The following is a 26457-nucleotide window of genomic DNA, read 5'->3' as shown; positions in this document are numbered from 1 at the left end:
TTAATGACAGATCAGTGAAGGACAAACCTAAATTTTATTTTCCAACTTTTCTACAACAGACAGTTTTGATTAAGTAAAAAAATCAGTGAAAAAATTATTTTACTAGCTTAACAGCTTCTAAAAAATACACAGGAAATTGAATTAAGAAAAGCAGTTTTTAAAAAATCACTTATGTGGCATAAATACATTGATACCTACTTATAAATTTATTTGAAATAAAGAAGATAGGGCATTTGTGGTCTAAAAAGTTAGTTAAGCTTTTCTTTTGGTCTCCATTTGATTAAATATGCAGCAGCTTTCCTATTAGGTTTGAGATATTTTAATGTATTTTTGATATATTCAACGTATTCATTAGAAAATACAATTAGTTTTTGTTTGAAGACTGAAAATAACACTAAAATTTTTGTGTAACATTGTTTTTAATAGAATCGTGCTTTTTTTGCAACTTTTGTTGGCTCCTCTTCTTGATTGCATAAACATTTAAGAGCAGTGCAGTCATATATTGACATGAGGTTTTTCTTTAGTGTTTGGATGTTGTTGGGAAGGATATTTTAAAAATGCTTTCCATTAACATGCATATAGTCCTTTGTATCAATATATACCGTGTTTCCCCAAAAATAAGACCTAGCCAGACCATCATTTCTAATGTGTCTTTTGGAGCAAAAATTAATATAAGACCCGGTCTTATATTAATTAAATTATGTTAATTAAATATTATAGTAAAATAAGACCGGATCTTATATTAATTTTTGCTCCAAAAGATGCAGTAGAGCTGATGGTCCGGCTAGGTCTTATTTTCGGGGAAACATAGCACATTGATATGGCTCTAAAATGTAACTTTAAATCCCTCTAAGGGAAGTATTTTCTATACATGTAAAGAAAAAAATATTGCAGTAAAAGTCCATTTATCCGATGTGTTACCATTTACAAGTCTCCACTAAATGGCAATTCTATAGAACCTTAGTATTCCTAAAACATTCATATTGATAAGCGAAAAGTTCTCTAACATCCTGATATATTTCTTGAATTATCAGAGGCATAATTATACCCAGTCAATTTTAGCTTTATGGAAAGTGTATACATCTTAATTGTTAGAGAATTGGCTATATATATAGAGAGAGTGGCTATTTGCCAGAATATTTGAGTAATCTAAACCTCTCTCTCACTAAGGTTGGCTAATAGTTTTGCTGTGTTTTATTCTTAGTTGGATTTTGTACGAGAAACCAAATTTTGAAGGGCACTCCATTCCTTTAGAAGAAGGAGAATTGGAACTCACTGATCTCTGGGGTATAGAAGATGTTTTGGAAAGAAACGAGGAGGCAGAGTCTGCAGAGGCAGAGTCTGTGGAGGCAGAATCTGCTAAGCCGGTGGTAATTGGTTCCATCAGACTTGTGGTCCAGGTAGGTTATGGGAAACCCAGAATCCATTCATCCATTCAGCAAATATTTATTGAATGCCAGGGATGATTCTTACTTTGAGAGAAAAGTTCATTTTATAAAATAAATGACTAAGAAAAATATTTGATTGGTGCTTTATGGATATATTTTCCATAATTTAAGTATTTGTACATTTTAAATGAATTAGAAAAGAAACATTCTCATTGATTAGTCAGTTTTTCACAATAAGTCTTGAAGGTTAATTTCTCATTCCTGGACTCCCATACCCTCCTCCAAATGAATTTTATATAATAACCTGGTTTTGATGAGTTCTGTATGAATAGATTTTTCTTTTACTTAGTTTTTTGGTTGCTGTGTGAGTTCTAATTACCTTGAGTGGCATATAGGAGCTCTGTTTTGGAAATATAAATAATCCAAAAATAATTCAGCTGGTAGTTCAACTCTGGGGTTGCATGTGGGTTTAAAAAAAGATACGTACTTGAGGCTACTTTTTGGATTGGGTAAAATTTCCTTGGTTCGATATTTGTTGATGAGAAAGTTGCATCAGTCTTTCTTTGTGGCTGTTGGGATTTGATAACTCTTTACCTTTTAAAAATGTAATTAATGGTGTCTTCCAAGTGGAAAATTAAAGCCTCGTTTGTGTAATAGAGGTCAACATTGGGGTATATTAGGGAGAAAAGGAATGTTCTAAGATGAGACTGAGTAAGAATAAGTTTTTATGTAAGTTCATGATGTGATCAACCTTAAGACAGACATGAGGAATCTCATGTAAGTGTCACAGTGGAATAATTTACCTGCAGTTTTTATTTATTGGTCAGATAACATTGGTAATAAAGCAACAATTAATATCTAGATCCCACCATCACGAAGTGTCCTCTCTTCATGTTTCTGAATTCTCTATCTTGGCCACATTCTACTCTATTTTTCTGTAGTTGTTATCATAATATAGGTACAGTGCTGTTTTCCTTTTTTTCACTTAAAACTGTGGTTCTCAACCTTTTTTCTCAGCATACCATTTTCCTGAGGCTCACACTCACGTTGGTAACATCTCTCAGTGATGTGTAGCTGGAGGCAGGTATCAGACTCTGGTGGGGTGGCAGCTTAAGTGCACTCAGAAAAGGGGGGTACATGAAGCCTGTTGGTACAGAGGCTTCCTGTTTTGCCCGATTGTAGCAGATTTGATGCAGTTAATGCTTTTCATGTCACTACATGCTTTGGGGTTTCCACTGAACTGATGTATCATTATTTATTTTACCTTTCTACTTTCATGGAACTTAAGGTTGTTTCTAGTTTTTCACTATTTTGAATAATGCTGCATGAACATTTGTGTGCCCTTAATAATTTATAAATTTCTGATTTATTTCTTTGGGGTGAATTTTTCTGAATCATGTCATGTGAAAGGGTAGGAACACTTGTGGTTCCTGATACATCATGTTTTGTTTTTTGTTTTTGTTTTTGTTTTACACATTTTATGGTTTCTTGAAACACAAACATAAGTCCAACATGTATTCAAGGGGGTCACCTTTTTAGTTCATTAATTTTGTTCTTTTTGGTAATGTTTGAAAGAGCCTCCCCTGCACTAACCCAAGTATTATTGTTCTATACCTCAGTTCACCTAACTCAGCAATCAAATATCAATAAAGATTCAATTAGCACTTAAGTGCTTGGCCAGGAGAGGCCTTTTCAAGAGTGTTTGATGGAGCAGGGACATGCAGGGCATTGAACAGTGACTAAAGTACAGAGATTTATGAATCACCATAAATGTGTGCCTTTGTACTAACAACTTGGATCAAACTGACATCATAGAGATTAGTCATAGTCAAGAGGTGTTACCACAGGGGCTGTGGGCACAGAACTGCAGTGGGGAAAGACTCCTGGGGCAACCGCGCTATAGACTAGATTCTCTGGACTTGGGTGGTCACATCAGAGCAAAGGAATGAAAACTCCTATTCATCAAAGACAGCCAAGCAGTTTTTACAGCGAGGATGAGAGAAATACATGTGGTCCAAAACTCTAATTAAATACACTGCTGGTGATCTTTGCTTGACTGTAGCACTCAGATATATGACTCAAGCAACGTGTCTGCCAAAAAAGACCACATATTATTAAATCACAGATGAAAACAGGAAAAGGGCAAAATGGCAGGTGCTCTGTGAAATGTATGTGTATATTTAAAGCTTATTTTACTCATTTGAAAATAAAGAATAGTGAGCTTCCTGTAGACTTACAATACATGGTATAATTATTGTGATACATGTATATATGTATGTTTTGCTTTTCAGGATTACAGAGTTAGTCACATTGACTTGTTTACTGAACCAGAAGGGTTAGGACTCCTGAACTCCTACTTTGACGACACTGAAGAAATGCAGGGGTTTGGTGTACTGCAGAAGACTTGTTCCATTCAAGTCCATTGGGGCACGTAAGTGCTTTATTTTAAATACGATTTTAATGAAGCTTTCTTTGTGAGTGTAGATCCTCTCTGATTTGTTGTCCTGTTAAGTAATTATTGACTAAAAAGGCACATAAAATTCTGCTTCTTTTATATCTATATCACTCTGATTCAGCTCTTACAAACAAAGATTTCTTGGAGGAAGTGCAGGAGAAAAAAAACTGCATTTTTAATGTAGGGATTTCCTTATCACAGAGCAACTGATTCATTCAAAGCTGAGTAAGAGGTTTTACCTTCTTGGTAATTCAGGGCATGTGCCTCTGATATTTCAGGCTGGATAGTGGTACTTCCTTTACCATTTTCACACAATGCTTTCCACAGCCCCTAAGATGTGGGTTTCACAAATCACAGGAAACTGCAAGAGTATTTTGAAGGAAATGGAAATGTCTCAGAGGAGAAATTAGGACAGAAGGTGTAGGCTGCAATACTGAAAATCGGGTCTCTAAAGTGGAGTGCACAGCGCAGGGCATGTGAGAGACATCGCTGAAAGATACAGGGAAGAACACTACATTTATCTTTTGGGGTTTTTTTTCATACTTTATTTAAAATCTCCTCCTTTTAAGATTTTAGTTTTTGTGTATGTTTTCTAATAAATTCATAATATATTCAGTGGTATATATAATTTACAAACACTCATGCATTCAGAGAATGCTCAAAGTTTTTATTAATGGGATATGCAGAAGACAACACCTATATAATGTGTCATATGGTAAATATACTACAAGAAACATAAATTAGAAAGAGAGACAGTGGTAATACTATTTTATTTATTTTTTACTTATTGTTAATTTTTATTAGGTAGTGCTGTTTTAGATAGGGTGGTGGTCAGGAAAGATCTCTGGTGACTTTTAAGCAGACACCTGGAGGAAGTGAGAGAGTCAGCCCTGGGAGAGCTGAGAGGAGGAGCACGGGAAGTGGCCTAGGCAGGAAGCACCGCGTTTGCAGAGCCCTGCTGGGCATGCTTGAGGAATAGCTAGGAGGTAAGGGGGCTGGAGTAGAGTGAACTAGGGGATGCTCATGGCAGAGGCCTCTTGTCATGGTAGGCCTGTTAGGCATTAGAAGGGAATTTAGATCACTTGAAGTGACACAGGTAATCACTGGAAGATTTTGACCTAACTTGTGTTTTAGATCCCTCTAGCTGCTACGTAGAAAATAGACGGTAAAGAGTCAAGGGTGGAAGCAAAGAAACAGTTAGTGGCAATGGCAGTTATATAGGCAAGAAGTTTGGGAGGCTTAGACAGCGTGACAGTGCTGGTGAAAAATTGTGGCAGATTCTGGACACATTTTTGAAGGTAGAATTACAACATTCTCTAACACATTGTATGTGGGCTGTGAGGGGCTGAGAAATGTCCAGGGAGAAATGCTTATGGGAAAGGACATTCGTTTTTAATAGCCAAGTATTCTTTGATCAATTTTATTATGAAATAATTGATCATACAGAAATATATATATATATATATATATATATATATATATATATATATGTTATGAAGCCTAATAATAAAACAAACCTGCATGTACCCAGCACCCAACTCAGCCCTCACCATTACCAACAATGCAGCACCCTGTGTACCCTGGGGGGGGCGGGTAAAGTACCCTCCCTGATCCCAGCCTCCTGATTCCTCTCCACACACATAACCTCTCTTTGGAATCTTGTGTTTTTCTTATACCCTTATTTTGCAGTTTTACCCTATAGTGTCCCTACAATGTTTTAGTTTTGTTTGCTTTTGAACTTTATAAAAATATTATCAAAATTCTGTGGCTTGCTCCTTTTTCTCTACATTGTTAGTAAGATTACCCATATTGATCCATATATCAGTTTTTCTCTTTTTTATTACTATATAACATCCACTGTGTATATTTCCTTGGGGTGTATACCATATCAGAGCCCAGCTTTTTATTATTAAAGTTTTCAGATATACACAAAAGTAGAAATGGTTCGGTGAACATCCACGTACCCTCCACTTAGAGTCTGTAATTGTTAACATTTTGCCACATTTGCTTTATCTTTTTTTCTGAGCACTTGAAAGTAAGTTGCAGATATTATGACCTTTCATTCCTATATACCTTAGCCTAAATCCCTCTATAATGACATTCTCTTGCATAACTATCATTATATCACACATAAGAAAATTAACAATATGTCCATGATAACATCTAATTTATAGCCCATAACCAAATTTTCCCCATTGTCTCAGGAATGTCTTTCATAGATTCTTTTAAATATATATACAGAGGGTGCCAAAAAAATGTATACACATTTTAAGAAAGGAAAAAACAGTATTAAAATTGTAACACAATGAATGACACTGGCATTCATTTGATTAACGCCATCTTTTGAGCGAATGTCATACTACACAGTGCTACCATAATTCAATTCAACTTCAAAAAGTAATACATAGATAACATCTCTTAAAATGCGTATATGCTTATTTGGCATCCTTGGTATATATTTGGTTGTTCTGTATCTTTTGATCTCTAAAGTACCACCATCTTTGTTTCCCGTGCCATTGACTTTTGAAGAATTTAGGTCAGCTATCTTAGAGATTATGCCACATTCTGGATTTGTCTCTTTTTCCTCATGATACCATTTAACTTGTTCCTCTGTTGCCTGAATTTTCTGTATATTAGGGGTTAGGTCTAGAGGTATGATCAGATGCAGACTGAACAGTTTCAGAAAGGATACTTCATGTAGATATTGCCACATATTCATGTTGCATCACAGAAGGTGGCATGTGCTAACCAGCTTCCCATTAATGATACCAAGTTGGATCTCTTGGTTAAATTGGTGCCTCCCACACCTCTCCATTGTAGAGGTACATTTTTCCCTTTGAGGTTCATCACAGCTTACCCTCTTTTGGGTAGGCTGTGATGAACCTCGAAGTTGGTACATTTATATTTAGTCTTTTGAGTATCCAGTTGGTTTCTGTGAATAGTTAACATTCATGTGTACTCATATCTAGAGAATAAGACAGGATCCAGCTGGAAATACTGTTTTTGATTTAAGAACAAGTTAACAAGATAAAACCAATTTTCCTTGTGTGACTCAGGGTATTTCTAAAAGAAATTATACAAATGCTTTTAATAAATGTATAGATGGGCACTGTTATTACTTAAACAGTATTCTTTAATATGCATACATTTGTTTTTTTAAAAAGCTCATACTTTATAGTCATTCTGTTAATTCATAATATAGGCAAAAGCACATTGCCTAAGTATGTGGTAAAATAAAAGAGTGCCGTTAGAAACTGAAAAAACACTGCCTGAAGAGAATTTCCCTCTCTCCCGATGGCCTCATGAATAATAGATCTTGTTGGAATAGAATTTAGGAAAAATGAATCACTATCTGGTTGGAATAGAATTTAGGAAAATGAATCACGCTCTATAAATGAGTTTGCAAATTCCAAGATCCACCCAACATTCAGAGCTGTCAGTCTGAGTTCCCCAGCAGGCCCTTAGCACTCACTCACCAAGGAAGTAGTCTCAGAACAGTGGCCTTTTCAGGTGTGTCAGTTTGTGTTCAGTTTTTTAACAAATCCCTCTTTACCCAAAATGACCTTGCTTCTATAAGTGTTAGGTCACTAAATTACATGCTTCAAGAAAGTGAAATGTTTAGTATCAGATGAATAAATCCCCTCTAAAAGGAATGATTTCATGAACGGGTACTTCAGTTAGCATCATTTTAAAATCTCAGAATCCCATATTTGTGAGCCATCCATTGTGTTTATGAAAAATTCAGCGCATTCACTTGTGAAGTGTCAGACGTCGAGGCCCTTGGCTTGTCAGCATAATAGCACACTTTATGACGAACTGCCATTATTTACTCAGGGCATGAAATGTGTGGAGTGCCTTTGAGCTTCAAAAACTATGTAATGCACCCTGAACTGTCAAGCTTTAACATAAGAAGGTTTAAAACGACCCTGCTTACTTAGCCTCTGTTTTCTTGTGGTTTAGGAGCATGGCAGTGGTATTTAAAAGATAAGCCTCTTTTTTTCTTAAGTTAATTTTTTATTGAAATATATATATGTGTGTGTGTGTGTGTGTGTGTGTGTGTGTGTGTGTGTGTGTGTGTGTGTATATATATATATATATATATATATATATTATTTGTACAAAAAGATACACAACAAATCATAAGTGTATAAGCTGAGTGAATTTTCAAAGTATAATCATTATCCAGATCAAGAACTAGAGCATAACCAGATCTCAGAAGCCTTCCTCTTTCATGCTTCCTCCTGGGCGTCCCGTTGCCCCCACTATAACTATTATCCCGTCTTCTAACACCTAGATTTGTTTTCATCCCTCACATGTACGCCACCCACAGCCTCTCAACATTTGTGTGTGTGAGTTGATGGATTTTCATAGGATTTTGATTGTAAATCCCTATATAATTAGTGAATCTAAAGAAGTCACTGATTTATCCAGGGGAGTTTTTTAACAAAAACTATCACCAAAATGTATCCTTGGGCTAAAACGGCGAGCAAGAGAAAAGCAAAGAGGGAGAATCAGACCTCTTTCACTGCTAAGAGGTGTCATTTACAGCCGTCCTTTTTGGTAGGATGCTCTGGGGAACATGTGGAGTGCCTCAGCCAGGACACTAGCAAGACCAACAAAGAATTGGAGCGTACAAGTGATCGCTGAGAATCCTGTGTGTTTATGAAGAGGGTATATAATACCTCTTTTATTAAAGCGTCACTTCTCCAGCAGCCTCACCTTCCCAGAATCCTCCCAGGAACCAGGAAGTTGACAAGACTTTGCACAGTCTTTAGAGTTGTAACAGGCATGATTTTAAGGATTCCTGGTTTCTGGCTCATTAGGGGAGGGTGGGGCTGCTGATTCCCTGACTGCAGCCGCAGAGACAGCTGACAAGCCTGATAAAGGGAGATGGTATTGAAAAGCCATAAAAATCAGATCCAAGCACTCAGCTCTGCGGCCTGGGAACAGGCAGCCTCCCAGACCATGGGAGCCCCCAGGACAGCACTGTGCCTTGCCAGTGCTCACAGTGCTGATCCTGAGTCATTGTGAAGGAGTAACTTACGAGTACTCCCTGGAAGGAGAAAAAGTGCCATCAAAAAGTGATTAGGAGCCTGGCTCTGGAGTCAGCTTGGATCAGCCCCACATTTGGTACTTCCAGCTGTGTGGCCCCGGGCAATTTACTTAACCCCATCCGTAAAGTGGGGACAATAGTTCCTTCTGCATAGCCTTGTTGTGGGGGTTGGAAGAAATTCTGGCTGTCATTCCTTGTTATGCTCTAGGTGGATGTTACCTGTTATTAATTTCTGAGTAGGTGGAACATTCTATGCTTTGGTTACAAATGAGAAGTTGCCTTTTAAAATAAAGCTTGCGATTTCCTCGCTAGGGCCTCTAAATACACAGATAACTGCAGTTGACCCTTGACTAACATGGATTTGAACTGCAGGGTCCTCTTATAGGTGGACTTCGAACCCATGTTGTTCAAGGGTCAACTGTACTTTTATTACTTGGAAGTAAAAGAGACGTTTACACTTTGAAGCAATTAATAATATAAGTTAAAATCAGTGGACAGAGCCAGCCAAGAAGACAAGCAGAAGACTCTTAAGAAGAGATGCATATAATGACTTATTCCTCCTTGAGGCTAACGTGGCTCTAATAACTAAGTATGACCGTACATCGTCCAAGTTCAGTCCTCTCCTGTTCTCTTCCTTGCTCATCAATGGGGTCCTATGTGCCACTCAAATAAATGATGAATTGTGTCTGTTTCTTTCCTTCCTTGGTGCCTGTTTAGATGGCTGATTTATGAAGAACCTGGATTTCAAGGTGTCCCTTTTATCCTGGAGCCTGGGGAATACCCCGACTTATCCTTCTGGAATACAGAAGTAGCGTACATTGGATCCATGCGGCCTCTGAAAATGGTAAAAATGAAATCCGGCCAAGTGTTCTTGGAGTCAGTGATTCTTTGCCAGTGTGACAATTCATAGGATCTGACTTTGAAGCAATACAGCGCTTTTAAAACACAAATATGTAGTAGCTAGGACCTAGTGCTAGATAGAAATAAAAGAAAGGATAATGTGCTAGATGCTACGGGTGAAGAAAGTGTGGAGAAGCCCGAGTCCTTTCCTTCCAGGCACTCTCACCCTCGCAGAGCCGCAGCCCAGGGCAGGTATAAGAAGTGAAGAAAGCGAAGTATTGAACACTTGTGGAAAAACAGGCGAAAGTGCACCTTGTGGGTGATGTGACAGTGAAGGGGATACTTAGGAGAGCTTTAGGATGAATCAAGTTGGGTCTTAAAAACTATGCAGGGTGATTTTAAATGGAGATGTCAGAGAATGCGCTGCAGGAGCCGGGGTGGCCCTGGGAAAGGGCGGGGCACGCTCCAGACCAGCCCCGTTGGAGGCTGGGCTGGGTGGTAGCTTTGGGGGCACCGGGGCTGGCTGTCTAAATGAGTATTTATTATTCCCAAGTATTCGCTTTAGAAAGGAGCCTGTGCTTTCTCTGCCCTACCCCTGTGTTTTGCCCTGTTCTTTCTTGCTTGTGCTGGACTCAGCCTTGGGAAGATGCAGGCTGCTCTGTCTTGTCCTGGGACTTGAGCAAAGTACGTGCCATATTGTGAAGGTGCTCACTACATACCTGTGGCATGAGGGCGGCTCTCATTACACACATGGTTTTGAAATTCCACTTTGTGTTTGTCTTGTGAGTTGGTTTGAAATAAATGAGACAGTGAGGAAGATCATTTTTCATCTTAATTTTATCCTTCCTGCCAAAGCTTGTGGTGTACTTACCTGCATGTTTTGCTGGTCTTAATGCACATGATTTGGGGCTTTTTTCTAAAGTTAAATTCACTTTCAAAGAACAAAGGTTTGTTAGTTTTGTGAAGGTATCAAAGAATTGCTCCCCCCCACCCCCCCAGTTTAGAAGGCAGTTTTTAATCATTTACAAAACTGTGAAGTTTATGGCATTTGAAATAGATTACTTTTGAAAAGGGTGCTTGGTTGTACAAACTTGGGTTTGTTGACAAAATCAGCCACGTTCCTTTATAATTATAGTTCATTTGGTGCATTTGAGCACCTTTGGCTGTACTTTTTAAAGTTGTTATATATATATTGGTGAAAAATATCCTTCTGCTTTTCCCACTGCTGATTTTAACTCTTACCCTGTTTAGTATTTCTATGGTTTATGTAGTGAGGTTTTAGGGATTTAAAAAAAGGTTTTATTATGAAAGTATAACAACCCCCATAGACCCATCCTTTGGGATCTTGACAGTTTATCTAATTGTTTCAAGAGTCCTCTAGATCGTATTGTGAACTTTACCAAGTTTGTAAGCCAGGGGTTGCACAATCAAATGCCTCCGGGGACCAGGCAGCAAAAAGACATGAGTGAGGCCGGCTGGGAATTGAACCAAGGGAGGGTGGGGACAGGCAAACCACAGCCCCGTGTCCTGGCTGGAGGATGAGCCCAGTGTCGGGTTAGTACGTGCAGAAGATGAAGGTTGCTGCCGGGGACAATTTGGGTCCAGAGATGTCAGATCTTAGCACTGCTTTTTAAGAGAAGAGAGAAATATACTTTTTTCTTTTTTTGAGAAATATACTGAGTTAAAAACGAAAACAAAAAAAAACACTAAAACTTATTGGATCAAAAAACACACCTAACTGTTGTGATCCGTGATTGGTTAAATCTGAAGATGGGGGAAACCCACTGATATGAAGGGCTGACTGTATTTATTGAAAAAAATATCTGCATATAAATGGACAAACCCAGGTTGTTGAAGGGTCAACTGTATTTCAATTCCTTCATCTCTCCAATGGGGTAGAAATTCCATCTCCCTAATAGCATTGTTATACAGTTAATTTAGTGAATTACTTCATGAAGCACTTAACAGTGTCAGAAATACAGCGTGTGCATTGTAAATAGGCACAGCCACTATGGAAAACAGTATGGAAGATCCTCAAAAAATTAAAAATAGAGCTACTATAAAACCCAACAATTCCACTTCTGAGTATCCACTGAAAAAAAAGAAAAACACTATAGAAGGACAAATACCGTATGATTTCACATATATGGAATCTAAAAAACAACCATACGAACAAATAAAACAGAAATAGACTCACGAACATCCAGAACAAGCTGATGGTTGCCAGATGGAAAGGGGTTGGAGGAAAGGACAAAAAAAGTGAAAGGAAATAAAATTTACAAATTTCCAGTTATAAAATAAATCATAGGGATGTAATGCACAGCATAAGGAATATAACCAATAATATCATAACCTTGTATAGTGTCATACAGTTACTAGACATTATAGTGATCACTTTGTTATTCAAAACAAACTTTGAATAACTACATCGTATACCTGAAACTAATATTATATATAACTATAATTTAATTTTAAAAACATGGCACGTGCTTACTAAAATTTAGTAAGTACTGTTACTCTGCATTGTGAACTCCTGAGAGTTTGGATATCACAGCTGACTTTGCCTTTCTTGTTACCTTGTGATTCTTAAATGACGAGAACTGCTAGATTTGGGCCTCGGTTCCCTGTGTCTATGCCCTGGGGCGTCAAGCAATCAAACACGGCATAGATACCACAGTTAATATTCCCTTAGAATTCTACTCTAACCTTATGAGGTGATCTCATTCATCTCCTCCTCTGTTGTTTAGTTACTCCAATCGTGAAGTGATTTGAGATTTCTGAAAGTCCCCAGAGCAAAAAGGATATATTGGTATTTGTACTTCAAAGTATTCTTAATTATAATTTTGAAAACAATTTCCAAGCAATAAATTTTGAAATATAAGAGACTGTTTCAGCTATTGCTATATATCATTATATAATTCTATCATTTCTAAGTAGCCTCCATTTAGCATGTGTATAAAACTACCAAGTATGATGTCCAAGCTAAAATAAAAGTCTATAAATGAAAAAAAAACAAAAAAAAACCACACCTAACATGGAGATTCAGCTTATAGACCACCTCTGTGAGATTCTGCTTTAGCCTGTCTTCCTCGTGTTTTCATCTGCATTGTTGGTAATTTTAGAACCGTCTCAACGTAAATTAAAACAAACCTTGTGAGGTTCGATGTCTTACCATAAACTGCCATGTATAATGTAAAAAGGTAATGTATCAGTAAAAAACCACTTTTCTGTGTTATTTTCTTTTCAGGGTGGCCGTAAAGTTGAGCTCCCTACAGATCCAAAGGTAAAAAAAATATATATATATTTTAAATCTGATTCCCACTCCATTTTCAGAAGATACTTGTGTGGTTTTACTTATCAACCCCCATAAAACGTAACTGCAGCCAAAGGAAGTTACCATCCTTACACTTGCCATCCTTCAAGCTGGAAAAAGATGCTAATGGCACTAGTTATCACTGAAGCATGTGTAGCCGTGGCTCAAAAGGTTCATTGTTGTATTATGTTGATAATTTGCAGTTGTGTTTACTAATTGCAGGACCTATTATTGCTTGCCAGTGAGCCAGAGAAAAACTTTCTTTCAAGACAAATTCTCCTTCCTCCAAAATGCTCTTTCTGCTTTGGACATCAAATAGTTTAATCTGTAATCAATTTCATTTTTAAAGCAATTTTGAATCCTCTGGTTCTTTAGTTTGGCCTAAGCAAAATTCTAAATATCAGTTCTAGACACTGGAACAAAAACCAATTATTTATAAATTGCCTTTTAGACCTTGGCTTTGGGCTATCCCACATCAGGAAAAAAATTCTGATGTTTAAAATGATCAGATACTGTTATTTAGTTAATTTTAAAAAATAGGACATTTTAATTTGTGTTCTAGGACTTGGTGATATTAAATGACTGATTTAATGTTTAGCTATTGAGATATTTAACTTCTTAAAAATTACTGGTATATGTCATTTCTGTTACAGGTAGTGATTTATGAAAAGCCTTTCTTTGAAGGAAAATGTATGGAACTAGAAACAGATATGTATAGTTTTATTGGGGAAGAAAGTGAAACAGAAGAAACGACTGGAGATGAACATTTGCCATTGACGTCAGTGGGATCTATGAAAGTGCTAAGAGGCGTGTAAGTAGTTAGACATAACCTGTAAGAATTTCTTTTTTTCTCTTTAATAAAGTAATAAATATGCCGCCCCACCACCAAAAAAAATAAAAAATAAAAAATTCCAGATTGTAGTAGAGTGAATTTCAAACGTGTTCTCTTCAGCCAATTGTGACCTGGATTTGATACCAGTTTCAGGGCCTGGTTTGGGATCAGTCAGCTGAGCAAAGCTGATAAATTGGCCCATCCAGATTGATCAAATCTGCAATCTTGTTTTTAATATTATGCTCCCAACTATTCAACTGTTATATAGTTTGCTGCTTTTATGATCATGTTTTATACTTTATAGATCTTACACATTTCCTTTGGAAGTGTACACTAAAAATGGTGTTGCAAATGGCCAAAAAATACATAATATTTTAATAGCTAGTTGAAGACAGTTTATCCAGTTTTATTTGCTGATGTTCTTTTGAGTCATTTCTTATTAAACACACATACATGTACACACACACACACACACACACACACACACACACACACACTGACTTCCCTCTACTCCTTTACAGAACATTGATGTGTATTTCTTAACTTTTTTTCCTTGGGGCCATTCTGTTTGTCTCTTTAAGTTTTAGAGAATTTCAATAGTCCTAACAATTGAGCTCATGTCTAGCTTTATAACTATTTGTATTTGTCAATGAAACTGGTATATACATTAGAAAAATTTTAATACTCCTGACAATTAACTACTCCTTCATGTTCTTTCTGTTGCAGTTGGGTTGCTTATGAAAAGTCTGGATTTACAGGTCATCAGTATTTGCTTGAAGAAGGAGAATACAAGGACTGGAAAGATTGGGGAGGTTACAATGGAGAACTTCAGTCTTTACGACCTATATTAGGTGTAAGTTAAAGAAAAGCCAATGGCTAATATTTGGTCTTTTTTGGATAATAAATGGCTAGCCTTTTAATTTTGATTTTTTTCTCAATAGGATTTTTCAAATGCTCACATGATAATGTACAGTGAAAAAAACTTTGGATCCAAAGGTTCCAGTATTGATGTATTAGGAATTGTTGCTAATTTGAAGGAGACCGGATATGGAGTGAAGACACAGTCTATTAATGTCCTGAGTGGAGTGTAAGTAAAATAACCCAGTTGGGATTTTAAACATGGGTTTCACCTTGGTTGTGTTAAACTAATAGATTCTCTGACAGAGTAGGCACTGGAGAAATGAATAGCTCAACAGCTGAACATTAAATAAATCATTTAATACCTACTGCCACAGTATTTTCATAACTGCTTTTTAAAATCTTCACATATAATCTTTTTTCATGTGTAATATAACATTGGATTAGGCTTTTGGGTTTCATGATAGAAATCTACAAATCTACTGCCTTTGTCATTCTGCATGGAAAGATCTCATGAATTTCTTATGATGGGAATCTGATGAATAGTGATCTAACATTAGAAACCTGAGGTTGGGACAAAGTGCCTTTCCATTTTCCTGTGGACTTATACCTGCTCCATTGTATTTCTTATTATTTTGACATAAAAATAACTGTTTTACTGTACCTGGAGTTAGCATTTGAATGGTTTATTCTGCTAAATTAAGTTTTTATTGAAAGATGATTAGTCAAGACTCTGGGATACAAGTGACTACAGGCCAACCTAAATTGACGTGATAAAAAGGGGATTTTGGAAGGTTGGTGAATCCGTCCAGGTGTGGGAATGGTGCACCTGGAGGGGTTTGGAAGCTTGGCTGCGTGCCCTCTTCCCCCATCCCTTGCCCTGTGCATCTCTTCCATTTGATTGTACCTGAGTTATATCCTTTATAGTGTTCCTGAGTTGTGTGAGCCATTCTAGCAAGTCATTGAACCCGAGGAGGGGATTGTGGGAACCCCTGGTTTATAGCTGGCAGGGGATTTGTGACTGGCAAATGGGGAACCATCTTATGAGACCGAACTGTTCACCTGTGGGATGTAGCTCTTGTAAAATAGATTACAAAACGTAGATCAAGTCTGGCTTTAAAAAAATTGTCTTTAAAACTCATCAAAGGGATACATATATAAGAGGTGTGGTCAAACAGTATGGTGAATGTTTGAATAAATAAAAATTTAAAAAAAGGAATTATTGGCCTCCCTAACTGAAAAGTCCTGGAGAAGATTTTGCTTCTGTCAGAGCTGGATGCAGGGGTTCAGACACTGTCATGAGAACTTGGTCTCTCTCTGTGTCACTTGACTGGGCTTTTTTCTGTGTTGGCTTCATGTTACGCAGGCCCTTTCCATCTGCTGGCTTGTGGCCGCATCATCTGGCTTTTGTTCTTCCCTCTCACTACTTCTAGAGCAACGAGAGTCTCTTTCCCACGCAAGTTGCAGGTCTTTGATTCCGTAGGCTTGAGTCACGCACAGTGCTTGAATCGATCACGATAGCCAAGGAGGTGGCCCTGCCTGTGTTCTGTGCCCATCTCTGGAGCTGAGATGTAGGCTCAGTTCCATAGGAACCACTTATACATGATTGAGGTAAATAGTTCCCGACAAACACCAGGAAGAATGGGGACAGGTATACTGGATGGGCAGAAATGGATGTTTATTAAAAGGAGTTATACAGTTATGATCCAGGCTGATCAGTTATAATTTGTTATAAGTAAGAATCCTCTTAAATGATTATATGAAATCATTAGACATTGGTTCTGTTGAAAGTGTTTGATATTAGGTTTCTTTACGTCACGAGTGGTAACATAGGCTATTTGACCCATTCTAACCTCAACTCTGTTGTATTTTATGGGGCCTCCCACAATAGCCCTAGATATTGGAGATGTATCTACAGTGTAATATGCTTTTACTGTTTAGTCATATTCAACAAATTCTTGTGTAGGTTGTTGCTTGTGATGCCATCTTAGCAGAAGGACATCAGGGAGTTCTGGAACTTCCATTCTTAACAGGAAATACCTTCTACTGGGTCCTGTTCTTGAGCCCTAGCATTTTAGACTCTGCTATAGATAGAAGGTATGGTATGGCAGAAGTCACCTGAATGTTGCTGTGGCCCTATAGGATTTTAGATCGCCTTTAAAGTTAATTATTTGGAAGGAAAATACAGTGACCAAGTCAATCTGGGGAAACAGTTGTACGTTTTGATACTCACCAGGTGTGTTGGTTCTATTAGTCAGAGCCTAGTCATGCAGGAGGAAGCTGGGCATTTATGTAGATTATGCCATTAAGGACAGGTAGAATTACTGTACCCCGAGCCAATCTTCCTTTCTCACCCAACCCTTTTTTATTTGAAATCAGTTGCCTTTATAAAATGTTGCTTTCATATATTTCTATTTTTGCTCATTTCTAGTAGCATTTCCTGGCTTAAGCTTTTTTTCTGGTTGTAGCAGTTGAGTTTTGGTATTGGGGGGAAGTTGAAGGGAGGTGTGTGTACACACTGACTCCACCACTTCCTTTTAAATTCTGTGGTTGTGGAAAGGCTTCTGTATTTACTAGGGCCAGCTGCTTCCTCATATTTGATTGGTCGTTTGACAAATATTTATTAAGGTCTATTATGTGCAAAGTATTAATACTATGTCCTCAAAGGAGTTACAGTATTTACATAAAACATAATTATTGCTACAAAAGATTAGGGATTAAGTGCTTCAGGAATCTGCAGCAGAGAGATTACTTTCCAGTCTGCACACTGGTCAGACTTTGGAGGGGCGAGCACTAGAGCTGGGCCCTGTGTGGTAGAAAGGTAACCCTGTGCCAAGGTTTGGCGGAGGAAGCCAGACCTATTTGTTTTTATTAGTTTCAAAGAAAAACTATTTTAAAGACTTTATTCTTATTGGTAAGTAGGTGTGTTAGTTTGGTTCTTTCTTTCTTAGTATGGAAATCAAAGTCAGAAAAAACTTTTCTGAGATTCTTCTGTGAGAGCATCTCCCAGGACGGTCACTCTCACATGGGTAATAAATGCCCTGGGCGGGGACCTCACCGCAAGCTCTACACAGAGACCAGACTTCGGGAAGGGTACTCATGATCCAGCAATTGAGGTTTGAGGAACTGCCTCCCGTTTCTTACTGGAATGTCGCAGGCAACTTCTTTACACGGCCCTGCTAATCAGTTTCTAGTTCTATGCCACGCTCTTGCTCAAATGGTAGAAACTGGGCAAATGTTTACAAACTAAGAGCAAAAGGAACTATTCCTAAAGTCCAGCTAAAAGAAATAAAACGGCCTGTTGTTTTATAATTCCTTTTCCTCTTCCCCTCCACAGAAGGGCCGGTGTGCCCTGCTGTCCTTCAATTCTGAGCCCTGATTGCGCCAGGCGGGACCTGTGAGTGCTTGTACTGGGCCTGTCTCCCCCCACAACCCCCGCCCACCTTGTAAACAGAGAAATGTTGATTCACAGTGTACAGGATATGTTTAAACAAGGACAGTAAGGAATTTTCTTGAGAGTCTCAAGCGTGAGTTCTAAGTAGGCTCTACGTCATAGATACACCAAAGAATGAACGTCAGAACTGAGTGTTAGGGTGTTTTTACCCTCATGTTCATGGATGATTCATCCTGGGGCTGCATCTTGCAAAGAAAACAACACTAATGTCAATTGAAGTAACGTCTTAAAGGGTTTTCCTGTTTCCACTTCAGGGAATTAGATAGGCTTAGCTGGGTGTTGGGTCTTTTCTTAGAAGTAATTTATTTTAGTTTTATAGAGAAATAGAATATTCACACTTGTTAGTAAAAAAAAAGTACTGGATAAAGCTTCCTCCACAGCTTGCTCAGTAGTTACCTTCTCTCCTGTGCATTCAGTCTCTCCTCCTGCCTTTTCCCCATCCCAACTTCACGTCAAACGATCAAGCAAAAAGGCCTCTTAACACCCTCTCTTCCCCTCTACCTTGTTACAGACCCACAGCCCTGCCAGGAATCCTTTTTTGTGACATAGCTTATCCTCTAACTTTTCTTTTTTTTTTAAGTCCTGGCTTTTGTGAAGTAGGTGTTCTTGCTATGCAGCTATTCCTCCCCACACAGTAAGTGCTCTGTGCTCCGGTCCTGCTGCCACTTCTCTTCATAAGCCAGAGGCTGTGTGAGCAGAGGCAGCACCACCACCTCACAGGGGGCAGCCCCGGGGTCGGGGCCAACCCCCTTACTTACAAATGAAAATAACAAAGTTTCATAAAAGTTAAGTGACCTCTTTAAAGTTGTCTGCAAGTTAATGTCACGCCCACAGCTAGAACCAGGGCTCCTCTTTCCTCACCTCACAATGGTAAAGGTTTTTAAATTGCTAAAGAGGTTCTGAAGTGGAGGAACATTCTTTTCTGAAATAGACAGACTGGTGCTTACGGCAGTTTCTCTGTTCAGATGGCCAGAAGTGAATGTGCAGATGTCAGTGGTCATAAGCTAACTTACTACTTGAGACTGGCAAGGTTTTCCTCCTTGATGGCTGTTCATTTCCTAGTAATGACTGTACATGAGTTTTTGTTAAGTACTTTAGATAGTGAAATCATAATCTGTTCTAATGAAGTGTGTGAACCGTTTTGAGTATGGCCTGAGAGGAAACTTTATAGGGCAAGTGGCAGTTGGGGAGCTTCGGGAGACTCATAGGTTCGATCATCCCTGGCCACTGATTGTGTCACCTTGGAAAGACAAGTCACTTCAGATTCAGAACAAACACCAATGAATAATTAATTCCATGTGATGCTTCTTACTCATCAGTAGACTTTTGAGGGCAAGGATTCTGTCTTTTTCATCTTTGCTTTCCTAGTGCCAATCTAGTTTCTGGCACATGATAAATGGCCAATCAATGTGTTGAATGAATGAATGAATGAATTTTTCTGTGTCTTTAGGTTTTCCCTTCTGTAAAATGGGAAAACCAGTACCTCCCTAGATTAAATGTGATAATAGATATGAATGTTTAAAGGCATATAGGTATTACTCCTTTAAGCTGTGAGAGGATCAGCCAGGCAATGAATTAATTGAGGAGACAATGAGTTACCTCTTAAATATAACAGAATTAAAAAACAGCATCCAATATACTGGTGGTGTTGGTTTTCCTGAGTGTAGATCACTTAAAAGATAAACGAAAACATTCCAAGAGATTTGTTTTTCGTATTTCTCAGTTTGTTCAATTTTGCTTATTACATAGTCATGTCATGTTGGAAATCCTGTTTGTAACAAAATTTTAGTTACTTAGCTGTTTTTGTTTTTTTTAAGCATTTTTTCTGTCAACTTTTTTTCCCCCATGTGTATAACAGAGACCGCTTCCTGTAATATTTTTCTGGAAAAATATTTTAATGTTGATAACAAAAAGAATTCTTACTTGGCTACTAAAAGAACTTTTACAGGTACTTTTTAAAAGTCCAAATAATTTCCTTAGAATAGAATTAGAAAAAAATATAGACAAATATCCCCACTGAAGCTTTCTCGAGGTATAGGATATGATAAACGAGAACACCAAAAGGTTCACAAAAAGATACTGTCACTTGCCACTTTGATTTGTTATCCAGACAAATCTATCTGCTACTAAAAGATTAATGGAGAATCAGAAAAATTAAGATTACTCGTTAATAAAACAAATGACAATTTCTGTATGATACATGTGATAGTTTTACTGTATATGTAAACCATGAACTATAACAAATCAGTGTTTTTATTTCTTTAGGTGGGTAGCCTATGAAAATCCTGACTTCACAGGAGAACAGTATATACTGGATAAAGGCCTTTATACCAGTTTCGAGGACTGGGGAGGGAAAAATTGTAAGATCTCTTCTGTTCAACCCATATGTTTGGTAAGGAGTTATATTTTTGTATGAGAATATTTAACTGGATTCTGCATTTCCTGAACGTGCTTCTGGTTCCTGTAATACTTAACACTATAGAAGCTATTCTGAGATTATTTTTAATAGTAATTGCTAATCTGGAGAGAAAACTTTTTCAAAATGTTCTGCTCTACTCATTTCCTTCTCTCTTTCTTTTAAAACTTTTTAGGATTCTTTCACTGGTCCAAGGAGACGAAATCAGGTAACAAAAAATATTCTTTTTTTTTTAAATAATTAGGGGCCTTCCATTGAAAAGCTTAATTTACGTGTAAAATGTCAAGACATTTGGGACATTTTGTTAGTTTTATTTTTTCATTTTTTTTGCCTGAAAGCATAACTGTTTTTTTAAATTAAACTTTAATACTTGATAGCATTGACCCATATCTAAATACTTCCAATAAAATGCTCTTATGTAAAGTTGAATTTTATGTTATTACATTGAATTGGTTTACATTAATATACTACACTAAGATTAATATTTCAAACAGTACATATAGTTATTGTGATAAACAGTAAAATGAATTTTCCTATTTGCTGTGTCTGCATTAGGCAGACATTTTGTGGGGTCTCTTTTATATAGTCTCTCACTCCAGCCTTTGAATGCTGACTGTCTACATCAACTGAAGTGTTACACTGGTTATTTAGGTTTTTTATTGGAAGTGTTCAGACAGCCATAATTGTGGAGGCACAAACACCACTGTCGCCTCCTTGATTGGCATACACAAACTCTAGTAAGTCAGCAAGTATCTTCCACTGAGAGGAAAACTATACTACATTTCCCAAATATAGTTTCCTGTAAATGTTAGAACTGATAAACAATTCCTTTTGGTCACATTAAAGCTTTAAAATGCCTCACAGCTTGTTGTGACAGGGTATTCTATAGAAAGCTGTGTCTACTGTTGGATTGTCCTTTAATGTCTCTGACTTAAGCAGTCATAAATGGTGCAGCCAAAGTATTTCTAATTGGTAATTCATGTAGAAGTAGAAAATTGAAGGATTTAAAAATTCATACCGGTTTACTGACTGTAATGAGTTAACAGGTTGTGTTTGGGTCATTATTTCAAAGGCTGAATGAGTTAATGTGTTTGCAAAATAATTGTATGTGTTTCCATTTACTTTTTTAAAGATTCACTTGTTTTCGGAACCAGAGTTTCAAGGTTGCAGACAAAGTTTTGAAGAAACAACAAGTCAACTTGATGATTCATTTTCTACCAAGTCTTGCAGGGTTTTAGGAGGCAGGTAAGCAAAATAGTGGACTTGCAGAGCCTAGTCACTGGGGGAAATAGAATTCACACATCAGCAAGTAATTAGTGACATCTTTAGGTGCTTGGTGCTCTATGAAACCACCAAATAACACAAGGCCCTGGGAGAACTGCAGTGTACTTTGCAGCATGTGGGTGCTGGACACCAGAGGACAGAGTTCAGTGTGGACTGGGGACGTCACCGGTCACCACCTCATTGTGCGAAGGGATTGTACTCATTGTACTCCAGGCCTGCGCCCTCATCCGTAAACGGATTCTAGATCATCTCAAAATGTCTAAGGCACCTTCCACGGTAGATTTTTTCACAGGTAGATAGGATAGGCATTCTGCTTGCTAGGCGAGTGCCTGGCTGCAGTGGAGTTGGTGTGTGTGCTGATGGGGGAGCCAACCACCACCCTCTCTCACTGGGAGGTCTTTGTCTTGGGGAGACAGGAAGCAAGTTGGGACAGGAAGGTTGGGATCCCCCTGAGGGCGCCCCCCGCACCCCAGCATATGTGTTCAGATGGATGCCATAGGAAACACACGATGGGAAGGGCAGTGAGCTTAAAGTGTCGTGCTGAAAACGGTAGTTTGACAAAAGCTTTAGAGAGGGGAGAGCCCACGGTTAGGGAAAATTGACTCAGGAAACCCTTGGCGCAACCTGTACCAGAGGCGACGAGGAATCAAGGATGGCGATGCCGCCGCCTTTAATCACGTAGCTCTGTATGGTCTGAGCAGCGCCGCCATAGCACTCAGCACTGCAAAGTGGCAAGAGCACGGGCTGTGCACTGAGACGCTGATTGACGGTAAAGCCTCGCAGTTTATTAGCACATACCTCCACCTCTGTGCAGGTTCCTGTTTATTTCCCTACCCTGCTTCATTTGTTACCATCGGACGTGTAATTTTTTTGTTCATTTATGCTCTGTCTCAGCTCACTAGAGTGTAAACTTAAAGATAGCAGGGACCTTTTTTTTTTTTTTTTTTTTTTTGGCCTCTGTTCTATCCCCAGCAATGGAAAATGACCTGACACACAATTAGTTTTTGGTAAGCGTTTGTTGGATAAAAGAACGAAACAAGCCCAGCTATTCTAGAGAAGCCTGGTAACTCACCGTTTCATCAGTAATGCTGAGGCCCAGACAGGCTGAGTTACTTAGTCACTGCAGTACTTTGACTCCTGGCCCAGTGCAGAGGTGTTGAAATGAGGATAAAGGAATGTGAGAGGAATTGGGGGAGGAAACCAGGTGACAGACTAGCTGCGAAGATTGAGGGATTTTCAGAGATGACTCCTGGGCTCGGAAAAAGTATAGTGGCCGGGAGAATGGTGGTGGCCAGGAGAGGAGCCAGGAATGCTGGAAGGTGCAGAGGTGAAAAACATGAATAATTTCCTGGAGAAAAACGTTTTATTTCCCAAATGCAAAGCTAACAACTGACTTATGGACTATTATTTGCTACAAGATTGAGTGCAGTATGTGCCACAAGCATTGTGTTTATTCTATAGTATGCTACCTCTAAAAATCAGACTTGAACAGGAATAGTCAAATCACATATTGTACGTGTGTATGGTTTTTCCTGCTGTAGCTGGGTTGCGTATGATGGAGAAAATTTCTCTGGTAACCAGTACGTGTTGGAAGAAGGTCACTATCCTTGTCTCTCTGCAATGGGATGTCTGCCTGGAACAAATGTGAAGTCTCTTCGCTTTATAGATGCTGTAAGTATGTCACTGTGAATACAGCGTTATGGAGATGTATTGTTCACATAGCGGATGGTCAGAGCAAGAAACCAGCAGATAGGACCTACTCTAAAGTCCGAGGCAGCAAAACCAGTTACAGTAGAACTTTAGATCCTGTAACTTTTTGGTCTCTTTTTAGATCTTTCACATATAAATTGTTTTTTGTTTGCTCTTTTCTTAGACTTTAGGTGCAGTATTCAGTCAGTCATGGCACACATTCATCATGGGTTAGTTCAAGGCCCCTCCTTTTTTTTTCTCCATTTCATACCTGATCCCCATTTCCATTCTTCTCCCCTTTAGAGGCACCCGTTCTAATTCGTTGGTGATACAGCTTGGACATTCTTATAAAATGTATGCTTTCAAAAAAATCTATACATAGGCTTTTGATTTATATACAGCATTATGCTCTAGTTCTCATTGTGTTATAAATATAACTATTAAAAAATTTGAAGAGCTGTCCATTATGCTGTATGTACATCGAGTTTATTGATTCTAATTGGTACCAGTATTCCATCACCATATTTTACTTATTTAATCCTCATACGTGTATCCTTATGGACCAGTGTGGGAGTCTCTTGGGCATATATATTAAAGAGTGGATTTGCTGGATTTCATGTGCACGAATTTGCAGTCTTACTAAGTACTGCCAAATTCTACCACTTTCTATTCTTGCTGGCAGTGCATGTGGGTTCCTGTTTTCCATATCATTGCCATTTATTGAGTATTCTGACTAACTTTTGTCAATTTGAAGGAATTGAGTAGAAAGTATTATCTCATTGTTAATTTGTTTCACTATTAGTGAGATTGGTATCTGATATACTTATTAGTCATTTGGATTTTCTGTTCAGTAAATTGCCTATTTATACCCTTTGCCCAGCTCTTGAGTTTCTTGTATCTTTTGTTATTGATTTGCAGAAATTCCTTAGTTTTTAAATCTATTACTCTGTTGTTTTAGAGACTTGCAATGAAATGACTTCTCCCAGTTTATCACATATATGCTAATCCAGATTACAGTGCTTATTTCTGAAGTCTTTAATTTTGATGTAGTCAAAGCAGTACGCAATAGCACAAAACTGCAAGGTAATGTTCACATGTTAGTCTGAGTGTGTCTGTAGTTTTGGAAATATTTGTTTTTGGTTGCTGATCTCTCATAAAAAGCTTTAAATACATGTAGTTGGTTTTAGATTTAAAGGCAGAAAGAGCATGTGAGTCAGCTTTATCTCCTCCCTTCCTGCCTCTCCATATAACTAAAATGCTGACCTTTCTTGAGATGTGAAACTGCTAGCAGTGAAACATGGAATGAAACATGGAATAGGTTCATTAGCTTACAGATACCACACAAACCACCGCTACACATTAATCTGCTGTTTACTGGCCGACAAAATCTACTTGTCAGGGCACATTCACATAAATGAAATGGTAAGTGCCACACCCTTGTCACAAAACTTTAAGCACGTAGGGAATTTTTGATGTATCATTTAAGATTTTAAGATTATTATCCTTAGAGCTTGGCCTAGGGTCATAAGGGTCTGTCATTTGAAAATGAATGACGGTGAACATGGGGCTTCCATCCTGTTTTTTTCTCTCCTCCTAATAATTATTCCTACAGGAAAGTTTGGGAGCACACGTGCACAGAATCATTGTCTATTGACAATTAAAACAGCAAAAGTCAGCTGAAAATGCACACAAGAAGAAGGTTCCTTGATTAGCAATTACCTCTGTACCCCTAGACCCGAAGGACTGCAGTAGCCGTCTGCCCCTCGCCGTTTATGTCCATAGCTTTCCAGCCCCTCCTTATCAAAGAGTGAAAATGGCAAGACTGCAAGCAAATTCATTAGATGTATTGATATTCCGGGCATATACACCCATTCCTTTATGCTTAGGCTATCCCCACGCCCCCCCCCCCCCCCACACACACACACACTTTATGACACTTACGTTTATCTGCCTTTCCCTGCAGTAAGAAAACTTCCTGCCCCTCCCTCCTTTCTTCCTTTAGCTTTGGAGTATATAAACCCCAGACATCCTGGGAAAGGGAGTTTATGACGGCCAAGCCTGGCCAGACCTTATGCTCTGTCCTTGCAACAAGATGAGTTTAGCTAAGTTCAAGTTATTATCAAAGATTAGTTAACAGAACATTATTTTTGTTCTTAAACAGGAATTTTCTGAACCAACAATTATTCTTTTTGAAAGAGAAGACTTCAAAGGAAAAAAGATTGAACTCAATGCAGAAATAGTTAACCTCCGGTCCCTAGGATTCAACACACAGATTCGCTCTGTTCAGGTGATTGGTGGCATGTAAGTGAGTCATCTACTTGTTTATTCAGTAAAAGAAGTGATTTGAAAAATCAAATGTGACCCTGTTTCTTTCTCTCCTGCATTACCTTAAATGGACTTGTCATCGTATTTTCTGTAAGGCTTAATAATCAATCGTGCAGCTTCAGCCTATACTTTTCCCATTGGGAAAAGCCATGTGTGGGGCATCTTTCATTTTTTCCACCAGATTTTCAGTTTACTTAAGGTAAGGACTGTCTGTAACACCTCTCAACACCTCTGAAAGTTCCTAAGGGAATGCTTTGGAAAGCAGTGCTCAGTAAGTAAATTTACTGAGCACTCTTTTAGCAAGTAAGAAAGAGAGCTAATTTTTCTTTTTTCCCCTTTAAAAGAGCAAGTCCTTTGATGTTGCAGTAAGGGTTGGGATTTTCCTTTAGCTAGGAGTGACTACAGACGCTGTGCACAACGATTAAAGGTCAGCAGGGCAAGATTTTTCTTCACTTTGAACAACTGTGAAATTAAGATGTAAAAATTATTAATGTAATGTTTTTAAAAAAGTGTTTTTTTTTCACTCACAAAAACAACAGGTAGTCTCCCT

At 38.2% G+C, this 26457-nt stretch overlaps 2 protein-coding genes across 5 annotated transcripts in view; one reads left to right on the top strand and one right to left on the bottom strand.

The window, feature by feature from the left end:
• Positions 1-26457, bottom strand: part of RTN4IP1 (reticulon 4 interacting protein 1) — a 148210-nt gene that overhangs the window by 64334 nt on the left and 57419 nt on the right. The window lies entirely within an intron of this gene.
• Positions 1-26457, top strand: part of CRYBG1 (crystallin beta-gamma domain containing 1) — a 176108-nt gene that overhangs the window by 140190 nt on the left and 9461 nt on the right. The window contains exons 7-18 of the mRNA XM_019734972.3: positions 1205-1400; positions 3680-3819; positions 9614-9740; positions 12984-13019; positions 13703-13860; positions 14608-14734; positions 14823-14968; positions 20459-20585; positions 20785-20817; positions 21742-21854; positions 23435-23564; positions 25744-25883. Of these exons, the coding sequence (XP_019590531.3) occupies positions 1205-1400; positions 3680-3819; positions 9614-9740; positions 12984-13019; positions 13703-13860; positions 14608-14734; positions 14823-14968; positions 20459-20585; positions 20785-20817; positions 21742-21854; positions 23435-23564; positions 25744-25883 (1473 nt within the window). The remainder of the gene's footprint in view (positions 1-1204; positions 1401-3679; positions 3820-9613; positions 9741-12983; positions 13020-13702; positions 13861-14607; positions 14735-14822; positions 14969-20458; positions 20586-20784; positions 20818-21741; positions 21855-23434; positions 23565-25743; positions 25884-26457) is intronic.

The sequence above is a fragment of the Rhinolophus sinicus genome, chromosome 2, assembly GCF_057876585.1.
Source record: "Rhinolophus sinicus isolate RSI-liver-muscle chromosome 2, RSI-T2T, whole genome shotgun sequence".
Classification (NCBI taxonomy): Eukaryota; Metazoa; Chordata; class Mammalia; order Chiroptera; family Rhinolophidae; genus Rhinolophus; species Rhinolophus sinicus.
The sequence above is the reverse complement of the archived record's forward strand: the minus strand, read 5'-3'. Positions and strand labels throughout refer to the sequence as shown.